The sequence below is a fragment of the Molothrus aeneus genome, chromosome 19, assembly GCF_037042795.1.
Source record: "Molothrus aeneus isolate 106 chromosome 19, BPBGC_Maene_1.0, whole genome shotgun sequence".
NCBI classification, from domain to species: Eukaryota; Metazoa; Chordata; class Aves; order Passeriformes; family Icteridae; genus Molothrus; species Molothrus aeneus.
The window spans coordinates 7,863,252-7,875,547 of record NC_089664.1 but is presented as its reverse complement, the minus strand read 5'-3'; the positions used below and the strand labels follow the sequence as shown (position 1 = coordinate 7,875,547).

The 12,296-nt window shown below is 51.3% G+C and overlaps 1 protein-coding gene across 1 annotated transcript; it reads left to right on the top strand.

The window, feature by feature from the left end:
- The first annotated feature begins 4,854 nt into the window (after positions 1-4,854).
- Positions 4,855-12,064, top strand: MYMK (myomaker, myoblast fusion factor). Its single transcript, XM_066563118.1, has 5 exons — positions 4,855-4,989; positions 7,320-7,434; positions 9,895-10,043; positions 10,812-10,928; positions 11,918-12,064. Exons 1-5 carry the CDS (start codon positions 4,855-4,857, stop codon positions 12,062-12,064), a joined length of 663 nt encoding a protein of 220 aa, XP_066419215.1.
- Positions 12,065-12,296: the final 232 nt, after the last annotated feature.

The window sequence follows — 12,296 nt, the reverse complement described above, 5'->3', positions numbered from 1 at the left end:
CCAGACTGGTGTGGCATGGGCAGATTAAAGCTGTACCCTGAGTGTGTGAGGTCCCAGAACTTCACCAAGGGGATCAAAGCCCCCCAAAAAGCCCCTGGCAGTCAAGAGCTGCAGCTGTGGCCCACCACTGGGTAAGTAAAAGAAGCAAGAGGAGACCAAAAGAAGAGTTCTTTAGAGGCAGAAGTGTTCTTCAGCCCCTTGCAGAGTGACCTGCGGCGCAGTGTTGGGCAAGGCAGCTCATCCCTGCGTGTCCCCGCACACTGGGCATGGGGCTGATTTATGGCGTGAGGGTTTGCAAAATGTTGAGTCAAACTGAACCAGCCAAAGCCACTGAGCTGCTCTCACCATCAGATTCCTGTGAAAAATATCTCTGGGCAGTTTGAAAGTCACAAGTGACCGCAGTGACCCCAGGTATGGTCGTGGCTGTGGAGTTTCAATCGTTTCATGAGCTTCTTTTTTCTGTGCAGACTTCAATCTTACCTGTCCCCAAAGGCTGCACATTCCTGCAAGAACCTGGAGGAGCTTCCAGGCAAGTCAAGCTCGGTTCAAAATTTTAGCTATTCAAAGATTGGAGAAAAAAAAGTACAAAGGCTTTTCTTTGAATGGAATGAGTCTGCCATGGAAGTTGAGCAGTATTGTGCTGAGGGCCATCAGCTATGCAGCCCTGCCAACCACAGGCATTCAAAATCCATGAGTCAGACTCCCCAAAAACCCTAAGACTGGTTTCATTCCCTTTTTGGATTTTGAGCCTTGAAGCATCACAGCTTCAAGCGTTTCTCTGCAGAAAATGACATTTTTGTGACCAACAGGGCGAGAGCTGAGACCCTCAACGTCGTTACTGGGCTCCAGGAGTTATGACTGTAAAAAAAAACCCATTAAACACCATGAAATGAGCAATAAACCCCTGCACTGCCTCCATGAATTTGGCAGTGGGGGGCCACCCCAGGACATCCCAAAGATAGGAGCAATGGAAAACTGGTGACAAGAAATCAGCTGTCCTTATCATTAATGATGACATGCTTGTCATGGGCCATGACAGGGCTGAGAGAAAAGGGAAGAGTGAAAAATCCCTAAGGAAAACAGCAGCAGGAATACCTGAGAGCAATATGCATAATAGGTTTATTCAACAGGGAGACAGGAAGGGGGATTTTTTTTTTTTAAGGGTAAGTATTCAGCTAAAGCTGCCTCAAATGGGGCCAGGCCTTAGGGAGAATGGATATTTTAAGTGGCAATTTATTCCACTAATAAAATGAGGAGGATGCAGGTGCTTTGGCAGGGCTGGGCCTGGGTGATCAGAGCTGGGGCTGCAGCAGTGGCTGAGCAGGGCTCCAGCCCAGCTGGTGGCTCTGCCTTTATGGGGCTCCTTTCCCTGGTGCCAGGGCTGTGTCTGGGCTCCAGCTGGCCAGAAAGTGTTCCCCACATCAGGATCTCACCTCCAGCCCTGAGCAGAGGCAGAGGTGTTTTATCCAGGTGCTGCTGCCATCTCTTCTCCAGCTAGGCAGGAAAGGGCTCGTGCCCATGGGCTGCTCCACTCCTGCACCAGGTGCTTCCACACCAGGAGGATGCTTGATCAGAAAAAGGCAGGAAATCTTCACAAACTGGATGGTGCCCTGCTGGTCAGATTGCTCAAGGCTCTGCCACATCAACCTGCTGAGACCAGGCCACCATCCAGCCTCTCACCATCAGAGTGCACCAGCTGAAGGGTTGTGGGGATGAAAGATTAAACTCTGAAGTAATGGGAGTGGTAAAAAACCACTTTGTAGCACCACAGTCGTTCAAAGTGCAACCCCAGGTAGAACTGCAGCTTCACTCTTTGTTTTTGGGTCATTATCACCAGTATTTCCAGCCTGGCACTGACTGGTGACACTCAACTGAGCAGGTTTCAATTCTGACCCAGTCTACACCATAGGCAGATGAAAGATCATCCCATACTTACCCCAAGGAGAAAATACTCTCAATACTCTCAGCTGGCACAGCCCCCTCAGCCCCTGTTCCAACATACACTGCTTTCAAACCATCACCCTCGCATTAAAAATAAAACAAAACTCTCTGTGTCTCTTTCCTCCACTGCAACGTCTGAGTTGAAAGGGTAGAAGTGCTTGCAGCAAGCCATGGTTAATGTTACCCTGGAAGGATCCAGGACAGCATACCAGAACCTGGGTTTGGCATCTGGGAGCCACTTTTCAGCCATATATATCACCGTTCCTGCGTGCACGCCGATCCACACGAAATTAGCCCTGTGGAATGCAGATTTTAAAATTCCCTTTCCAGCAGCACTTAAACTCAGGAGCTAAAATTTGCTCTTTCTCCATTTCCTACCTGTTTAGGAAAGAAGGAACAAAGTCCTGGCCCTTTGTTTTTTGGGTTCCTTCCCGGGAAGGTTTGCCCAACCCACGTCTGCACCGCGGTGTTTGCCGTGAACAAAGAGCTTTTAAAGCAGCAGCAGCTCCTGCCAGGAGCTCACCACCTGCCTGCCCCTCTCCTCCCCATTCATTTTGGGGGCTCTTTTTCAATAATAGCTGAAACATGTGTGCAACCTGATGGGATATTTTTTTTCCCCCCATGCCTACAGTGCTGGCAGCAACCCAACCACCAGCCCAGGGTGTGCAGCTGGGAGAGAAAAAAAAAATAGAATAAAACCCCAACAACCTGTGGAATGTTTTCTTGCTCCTGAGAGCTCCAACACTTCCCTACTTGGGGAGTGCCTGCCATGGCTGGCACTTGCTGCATCCAGCAGCCAACGGGGTTTCCTTTCCAGTGGGAGCCAGCTGGATTTTGGGCAGAGGCTGGGGGTGAGGGGATGTGTTTAACAACTGCCTGATGGTTTTTTCCACCTGATGTGTTTGCCTTGTGCACAACCACCACCCTTGCATGTCCTTGTTGCACAACTGCCGTGTCCCCACAGGGGCTGTGGGGGCTGCTTTGCACCCAGACATGGAGGTTTGCCCTCAGCAGCAGGTTTGGAGCTGTGCTTTCACCTCTCTCACATCCATCTCATGGCCACAAAAGCAGGGCAGATGATGTTTTCATAGCCAAGGATCCAGAGTGGTTTGTGCAACCTTGTAACCCCAAATCTGCTCAAAACCCCCATGAGGACAAGCCCTGCTGGGCCCCACGGCTGGTCCAAGCAGATAATGGACACAGAATAATGGATTTATCTGAGGATATGGCCCAAAAAAGGAGCAGGGTACTCTGGGCTGTGCTGGAGCTCTGCTTTCAGCTCAGGGCTGGACACCTGGGGAGCACCAGGGTATTTATGTGCTGGCTTGGAGGGATTCATTTTCACAGTAAATAGGGACACCAGGGTTTTTCAATATTTATTGGTCAAGATTCAGTTTTGCAGAGTTCTGTGGTAAGTTTATAGCCTGCCCAGGCAGGAGGGCGGCTGGAGATGTGGTGTGGGCAGCATCCCGCCGAGGGATGATGCCTGCAGCCAGCCAGGGAATGTGGATGGTTCCTGCAGTATCAGCTAAAAACGGGAGCCCTACCCAGCACATCTGAGCCCTGGGGAAGGCTCTCGGCACAGAGTCAATGCTTTAATGCTCTGTGCCCTTCCCTGCACACACATACACACACACACACACATCCCCAACTCCCCCTCCAACGTCCTGCAGTGGTTTAAAGAGGATTTCTTTTTATCCTTGCGTGCCTGTCTTTGCTCCAGACCCCCTCCCGGGGGAGAGGCGAGCCCGTCCTATCAGCCCTGGAGCTGGTGGCTGCTATCAGAGCTCCCACCCTCCTCCCCAAAGCCGCAGCCACAAAGGCGCTTGCTCAAGCGGAGCATTCCTGCTCCCCGTGTCCCGGGAACAGCTGTGCCGAAAGGATGCCGAGAATCCCTGCGAGGCTCCAAGGAAAAGATATTAACGCAGGGGGGGAGCAGCAGCGATATAATAAAAAGTCATAATAAAAGAGAGAACCACTGAGTGGATTAGCAGCCCGAACGCCGCTTGGCTTTTGGTTTCCTTTCCTCCAGCTTTTCCTGCGCCGCACGACAATCCGCTCGAATTCCTCCAGCCCGGAGACGCTCGGCTCCTGAATTTCAGACAGAGCTCCTGGAGGTGGCCAGGCTGCAGAGGCTGAGGGCATGGCTGGGAAATGTGACTGCACTGAACTCCACGGAGGGCACGTAGGCACTGGCAGCAGGCGTTGGGTGCTGTGCCGCACCAGCTGCCCCATGTCTGCACCCACCCCAGGTGGGGAAATAAAAGGCAGATTTGGAGCTTGGTGTGTGCTTCTCAAGTGTATAAAGGTCGTAGGATACATCCCACTGTTTAAAAAACCCTAGGGCCTGCCACATACCAGCTCTTCCTTTGTGGAAATGCAGAGCAGAGAATAGTAAAATAATGCAAGGGATCTACAGGGATCACCAAGTTTAGCTCCTGACCTCGCACAGGACAGTCCCAGGTCCTATTCCTGACCACCAGAGAGAACAGATCAGTGCCCATCCCCTTTGTGAGGAAAGAAGATGGATTTTCCCTGCTGGACTACTCCAGCAGCACTGACCAGGATGTAGGGTTGGGATGTCCCCATGAGGAGCGAGCAAACCCAGAGTCTGAGCTCACCCACCATGCACCCAAATCCAACACCCAGCACAAGGCGTGCAAGGACAACATTCCCTTTTCCTCCTTTAGAAACACCCAGGCCAGTTCTGGGGGCACAGAGCATCTGCTGCCCGGAGCCACCGGCTGTGTCAGGAATTTGGGATGAGACAGCAGCGAGGGCTGTGGCGGTGGCAGCTGTTCCCTGCCCGCAGCCCTCCTGACACGAGGGCATTTAAATTTTAAAGCACACTCCCCACTGCTTTCTCCACCATTCCTGCCCTGCTCCCAGGAGCTGCTGGCCCACGAGGCACCCATGGGTTCGTTGGTGGCCAAGCTCCTTCTGCCCACCCTCAGCTCCTTGGTCTTCCTCCCCACCATCAGCATCGCGGCCAAGCGGCGTTTCCACATGGAAGCCATGGTTTACTTCTTCACCATGTTCTTCGTGGCGGTAAGAAGTTCTCAATTCCCCCTCTCCCTGCATGTTTTATCCTCCCAGATGCCCCCCGTATCACTGAGAAGCTGATTCACCCAAGAGCAGCCAGCACAACCCCTAAAATATCCTTTTTCAGTTATTTCCCACCATGTGTGGTGCTGAGCAGCTGATTCTCCAGTTTAGGGTGTCCTACAGTGTGGCCTTACAGAGATTTAGTGGTGTTTTATGACAGAGATTAGGGAGAAGGTCTGGGTGCAAAGAGCCTTGACTGATTTGCACTGCTTTGGAGCTGGCTTTTCTCTTTGTTTTACAGCTGCTAAGTGGCCATGCTGAATTTAGGCTTTAAATTGCCTCCAGAATCTCTTGCTCTGCCTCTGTCATTTTAGCCAAAAGCACATAGTAGTCAAATTATTGATTTTGCAATTGCCAGCTGGGGATGGGAGCAATGCTGGAGTCAGGGGAGTTTCTGCACTGGGAAAGGAGAGAATAAAACAGGCTGAAATATAATAATTATTAACCCTTTGTGTGTTGAAATGTGTCTTTTACCAGGCTCTGATTCCCTGGCCTTCCTTTGTGTGGAAATAACAGTGAAGAAATGTCTGTACATATATAAAACATTCCTATTCCTGCTCCCAGCCATGTGATGCCCTAGGCTTTGTATCCCTGCTCAGTGACTCCATACAAACACCAGCTGAGCACCTAAAGCAGCATTCCCACTGGAAAAAACATCTCCTGTTTGACTACATTTCAATGATCTGCTAAAGAATATGACGGAAACAGCTCAGCAGCCCAGCTGATGTTGCATTTCCCACTAATCCCCATCCATCTCAAGGCATCTCATGAGGGTTGGCATGTTTCTTGTACAGAAAAACTGAGGCAGGGAATAGATAAAGGATCTTCCCAGTATGAAAAGCTCTTCCACATGGCTCAGAATCAGCTTGGTCTCCTATTAAGGATCCACATAACTTCCTTGACCATTTGAGCTGATTAAACCACAAGGCAGGGGGAGAAATTCTGCCAGTTCTATAAAAATTACAGGAGCAGTTAATATGAAAACATCCCTGAGCCCCCCACCCCAGCTCCCCAGGGAAGCCAGACATCTACAATTTCATTTTGCACTGGGTCTGTGTCTGCTCTACCTCCTCAAGAAGCCAGTAGGAAAATTGGCACAGATTTTGATGGGAGGTGGAACAGGTCCTCTCCGAAGAGACTGAAGAAGCAAAATCTCCCTGAGTGGGGAAGGGAAAGAAGGGAAAGGAGGAGAGGCAGCTGCCAGCATGGTGGGGAGGGGGTTGGAAGGGCAGCAGCTGCTGCTGTTGCATTTTTTGTAGCATCCCACTCCTCCTCCAGCAGGAGAGCTGAACAGAGCAGTGAAAGCACATGGCTGTGGCAGACGAGTGCCAGGAACACGCTCGGCCTTCCACCTTTCCTTCCCCCCGGGCTCCAGACTCCCTGAGCCCAATCTCAAGCAGGGAGAAGAGTTACAGCCGTGGTGCAATCTTTTCTAGAAGCTGCAGGCAGCCAGAGGGCTCGCAGCAATTCCCATTATAAATGATATCAGCATCCCCACTGGGCCGTGACAGCGAGCAGCGTTCCAAGGGCGCCCGGCCAAGCGGAGCAGGGACTTCTTCAGAAACAGCAGAGCTCCCTGGTGCTGCCACTGCAAAACCTGCAGGGCTGAGGGCTGGCAGGAAAGGGAGAGAGCCAGGCAAACACTGGGAGCATTCCTCTGATTGCACTGGAGAAGGTCTCTTGGAGTGGTCTGCATTTATGTTGCATGAAAATGGGGTTTTTTGCAAATAACCTAATCAATGAGTTAATGGGCAGGAACTGGTGGTTTTTAAGGGAATGCACTAATGAGTGAATTCCCCAGCATTCAGAATCTGGCCATATAAACCCTGTTTAGCCTGGACAGTGACCTGGCATCCACACACATTTCATCAGGACACTCATTCTGAATTGTTTTACAAGAATCTTTCGCAATTAAAACCACAACCCCAGAGTTCTCCTTCTGCTGGAGAGGCCGTCCCCCAGCGCCCAGCTCAAAGCAGCTTGGTCATCAGATTGCAAATTCTGGCCAAGAGGCAAATTAAAGCCTGTCTTAGTTTGTACTAAAAGAGAAGAATGCTGATTCTTGGGCAATTTGCAACCGGGAACGATGACATTATCGCTCAAATATATTCATTACTGCATATCAGTGATCCTGCTGTAGCTGACACTGTTCTGGCCTGGCTGGCCATCCCCTCAGCAGCTACACTATTTCAAACCAGTTGATAAAAGCCTTTACCTTACTGGTAAGTGGGTAATAAACTGGTTTTCTAATAATTTTTTTTCTTTTTGAATAGTTTTACCACGTTTGTGATGGCCCTGGGTTATCAGTGCTGTGCTTTATGCGCTACGACATCCTGGAGTACTTCAGCATCTACGGAACAGCCCTGTCCATCTGGGTGTCCCTGATGGGTAAGAACTGGTCTGTTGTGGCTCCTGAAAGCTGCACCCCTGGCAGGAAGGGCTGGATTTGTCAGGATGGCTGCTGGGACAGTCAGTGGGGACAATCCCCAGAAATGCCGCTCGCTCTGAGCTCCACCTCAGCTGCTACTGAAATTGTCCTTTGTGGAAGTCAGTCTGTGCTCTGGATGAATCCAGTTTTGTATCATTAACACCTTGGAAAGTCTTTGTGATTGGTGGGGTCCAGACATGGAACTGTCCTGAGTGGTGGCTGGGGACATTTTCCCCCAGGAGATGAAGAGCTGTGGCACCTGCTGGTGCTGTTGGTCAGGTGTTCCCCTGCCTGCACCAGCTCTCACACGTCCTCTGCTTGAAATGACAGTAACACATGGGCAGCCTTGTGCTGCAGTTCAAGGCAGGACAAGACTATGAGATGACCAAGTCTGAAACCTCATATACCAGGGAATTTCCCATTTCTTCTCATTTTCCCCATACCAGGCCCATCAGCTTGTCTTGCCTCAGTTAGGGACATTAAGAAATGCAAAATCTACCACTTCCCTTGGTAGCATGAGAATCAAAGTGGTTTAGTCAAAACAAATATAACTTCCTGGTTTATCAAAAGCTTGGGCTGGGCTGATGGGAATATTAGATCTGCTTAGAAAAAGCAGAAATTTATTTCACTTCCTTTTTACTATAAATCTCACCCCTTACCCTGTTATTCAGTTTTCCTTTTCCCCACATTTGCTTCACTCTCTTTTTCCTCATTTTGTTCTTTATTTGCCACCAAAACAAAATATAATAGAAACAGAAAAAAATTTGAGGAAGACAAAAAGTTCAAACCTATCATTTTCCCATTTTGTCACCATGAGTTTTGGAAGGATGTGATTATTCATGGCAGGAGAAGACAGCAGGGTCAGGGGAGAGAGATGTTCCAAAAAACAAAGGTTTTGCTCTAAAATTTGGGCCATTTCTAACCAGTCCCCACTCCAGACAGAGTTTCCATTGCTCCCCATGATAAGCTGAAGTCAACCCCAAAATGGCCACAGCATTTTCCCCTCTGCCCCCCAGGGATGGTGCAGGATCTCCTGCAGGGATGGGGTTCCTGCAGCCTCAGAGCCCAGCACAAGCAGGGGTAACACCCCTAAGCTGGGCAGATTCATCCTGTGGGGATGCAGGAGCACCTCCCTTCCAGGGCATGCAATAGGATGAATTTACCATGCAGGGAAAAATATGTGGGGAAAATATTACCCTTAGAAATGGCTCTGTCCCATCAAAATGTGAGTTCCAAGGGGGCTCCCCCACTGCCCAGGGCACCTCAGTGCTCTCTCTGCTCAGCTAGAAAAGGCAACGAGGCAAATGATTTCCAAAGGGCATTTTCAGTGGATAGCAGCAGTGTCAGGGTAGGTCAGAGCTGATCCAGACACTTTGGCTCCTTGCAGCAAAATTCAACTTGATTGCTTCATTACTGCGTTCAGAAACCTCACAAAAAAATACAAATCCTGGACTAGGAGGTTTAAAATATTGACCCTCTGGGAAACAACAGAGATTAACATGCGGACATTATCCCTTAGCCAAACTCCCTATAAAAGCACGATCCAAGGACATGGAAGGTGTGGTGACTGAAGCCCAGGGAAGCCTCTCACTGTGGCTTGTAAAGCCCCAGTGCACATGTGCGGACGCAGACCCTCGGGCAAACTTCCCGGAATGCAAATCCAGGACAGCCATAACACAGCTGTGCAAGCTGGAAAAGCATGGAGCCCACTGGGATCCATAACTTTTATCAGTTATTACCCCATTCTGTGCTAAACAAAAGCCTCTAATAATTTACTCACACTGGCGACTTCCAGCTTGCAAACCCTGGGCAGGTGCTGGGCAGCTGGGACCCCATGGCATCAGTGGGGGAGTCCCACTGCTCTGGGGTGGTGGAGCCCATGCCAGAGCGAGCTGGCAGGTTTGGGAAGGCTGGAGATGCAGGATGGAGCCAAGAGCTGATTGTGGGCTCGCAGGGCACAAGGGTTTTTGCAATCGCCTCTGAATTCTGAGGTAAGGAAAGGGGAAATCATAGAGTGGTTTAAAGTGGAAGGGATTTTAAAGATCATCTTGTTCCATGCCCTGCCATGGACAGGGACACCTTCCACTATCCCAGGTTGCTCCAAGCCCCATCCAACCTGGCCTGGAACACTTCCAGGGATGGGGCAGCCACAGCTCCTCTAGGTAGGCAATCTCCTTTAAGCTTCCCCATACAACACTGAAATAAAACCACAACAATCATCTCCTGGACCCACCACTCAGATGCCCAGAATGATTTGCTTTGCCCCATGTGCCTCAGTTTCCCCAGCAGTGTGACATGAGAAGAGCAAACCAGACACAGATGCAACCCTGGGGCAGGGGGGAGAGACCCCAGGAAGGCTTTAGGGGAGAAGCTGAAAAAGGAGGGCTGTGACCTGGTGCTCCCTGTTTCCTGTCCCTCAGCCCTGGCAGAGTTTGACGAGCCCAAGAGATCGACCTTCATCATGTTTGGAGTCCTCACCATCGCCGTGAGGATCTACCACGACCGCTGGGGCTACGGCGTCTACTCGGGCCCCATTGGGACGGCCGTGCTGGTGATCACGGTCAGATGGGTACGTGGGGCAGGATGGGCTCTGTGGGATGCTCCTGCTGGGGAAAGGGCTGAACCCATGCCAGGGATTTCCTCCTCAAGATGCAGCTCTCAGTCTCACAGTGATTTCTCCTTCAACCTGAGCAGGAGGCAGACAGCAGCCTCTGTGATAAATGCCAGATTCGATCGGTCTGAGCAATCTACCACATCTGCTGTCCCTGCATTTCTAATCAGGAGGAACGTATTTATGGAGTTTTTACAGCTACTCAGAGGCAGAGGGATCTGGTAAACTGCCCCAGATCCGGGGAAGATGCGGATAAAACCACGGTGATAAAGTGGGGAGGAATCTGTCTGCAGTCTGCCTGAATCCAGCTGGGACAGCTGGGCACAGTGCTGCAGTCTGTGCCCCACTGTGCTGTGGACCCAGCTGGGACTGAGGTGGGGAAGCCACTGCAGGAGTGATGGGATAAAAATTGCAGAAAGATGATGCCAAACATCGTGGAAATACAGTGGTGCAAGCCCCAGTTATAAACTGTCACTAAGCCAGCAGCTAAAAGCAAGTGGCCACCATGGGGAGGGGATGGGCAAGGAGGAGACCAAGGCACGGGAGCCCCCTGCATCCTCCAGTCTGCAGATGCTGTGCTGGGATCTGCTCTCCCACAGCTGGGTCTGTGAGGGCACACACTCCCTGAGCTGGCTTTGGGGCTGAATATTAAAAAAACAGTGTTATTACAAGGAATGAGGGTGGAGCAGCCAGCTAAATCCAGGTGTGCTCTCTCCTTCCTCCCAGCTGCAGAAGATGAAGGAGAAGAAAGGGCTCTATCCTGACAAGAGTGTCTACACCCAACAGATTGGTCCTGGCTTCTGTTTTGGGGCGCTGGCACTGATGCTGAGGTTCTTCTTTGAGGTACCTGTGTGACATTCACCCTCCCTGACTCCACAAGGTGTGAGGGACATCACCAAGAGAGGGACAGCTCCACTCACACCACTGGGCTGCATCCAGCCTTGCACAAAACCCAGCTCAGGCATGGGGCTCCAGGGGTGGCATGCTGGGGACAAGGGTCCCTCCATGCTTGTCCCCATCCCCTCATCCATTCAGAGCAGGTGTGACAGCAAGTGGCACACAGGGTGATGCTCTGTCTCTTTTCCCCCCTTCAGTGAGTGACAAGGACAGGGGATGTGCTTTCCTCAGTCACACGTGGTCCTCAGAATGGCTTTGTCAAGTGCAAGCAGGGTTTTTTGGAAACTGGGCACGGGTGACTTAAGGACACCTCACGGCGACGCGGCAGGGACTGGATCCAACCCAGGCATGGCCGGATCCAGAGCTGGCTCAGGCCAAAGAAAAGACTCTCAGTGACTCCCAGGGGCACTTGATGCTGTGTTTATATCCTTCTCCTCCTGCTGCTGGCCAGTCCCCCCGTCCTGCTGGGAAGGGTCCCGCCGGGCAGGCGATAACCCCCCGACACAGCTGCCGGCCGTGCCTGCGCTCAGCCCCGCCGTTACGGCTGCTCTGTGCTTTGGGAGCTGCGAGATACAACCTCACAGGCATCCCCAAGGATTATTTTTCAAAGCATTTAGTAATTGCAAATTCTAGCAGAACATAAAAATGTCACTTAGCAGAAGCCGCCTCCCCGCGCGGCCCGGCCTCGCCGCCGCGTCCTTTGCGGGGTAATGAAACACTTCATTCAAGAATCGGGAAATGTGCAAATTAGAACGTGTTAAATCCCCTTTGCTTTAGGGTTCTATTTTTCACTGGAAATCCTTTCTTCTCTGACAGCAAAGGGAGGCAGAAGGTTCAGGAATCTTTTTTTATCCCCTTCCTTTTGGCTACTTGTAGAAATTTAATGTCCCCAGCCCTGCTGCTCCCGCTTCTCACGTCGCTCTCCCTGCCCACAGGAGTGGGATTACACCTACGTGCACAGCTTCTACCACTGTGCCCTGGCCATGGCCCTCGTGCTGCTGCTGCCCAAGGAGAACAAGAAGGCTGGGAGTGCTGGGACCCCCGCCAGGCTGGACTGCTCCACGCTCTGCTGCTGCGTCTGAGCCCCTGGGCAGGTTGGGCACGCGTGTTCCTGCCCCTGGGTGATGGAGGGCTGCAGCCAAAAGGAAAATGCCTGTCTGCTGGGTTTTCCTCTTTTCCCACCAGCTCTGTGCCCACTCATGGATTTTCTCCCCTGGGAAGTTTCCTGGGTAATCTGGTCTAGTGGAAGGTGTCCCTGCCCATGGCAGGGGCATTGAAACAAGATGGGCTTTAAGGTCCCTCCGAAACCATCCT

Coding starts and splice junctions, on each gene's coding strand:
- MYMK (XM_066563118.1), top strand. CDS start 4,855: ATGGGTTCGTTGGTGGCCAAGCTCCTTCTGCCCACCCTCAGCTCCTTG. Junction 4,990..7,319: donor TCACCATGTTCTTCGTGGCG/GTAAGAAGTTCT, acceptor CTTTTTGAATAG/TTTTACCACGTTTGTGATGG. Junction 10,044..10,811: donor TGGTGATCACGGTCAGATGG/GTACGTGGGGCA, acceptor CCTTCCTCCCAG/CTGCAGAAGATGAAGGAGAA.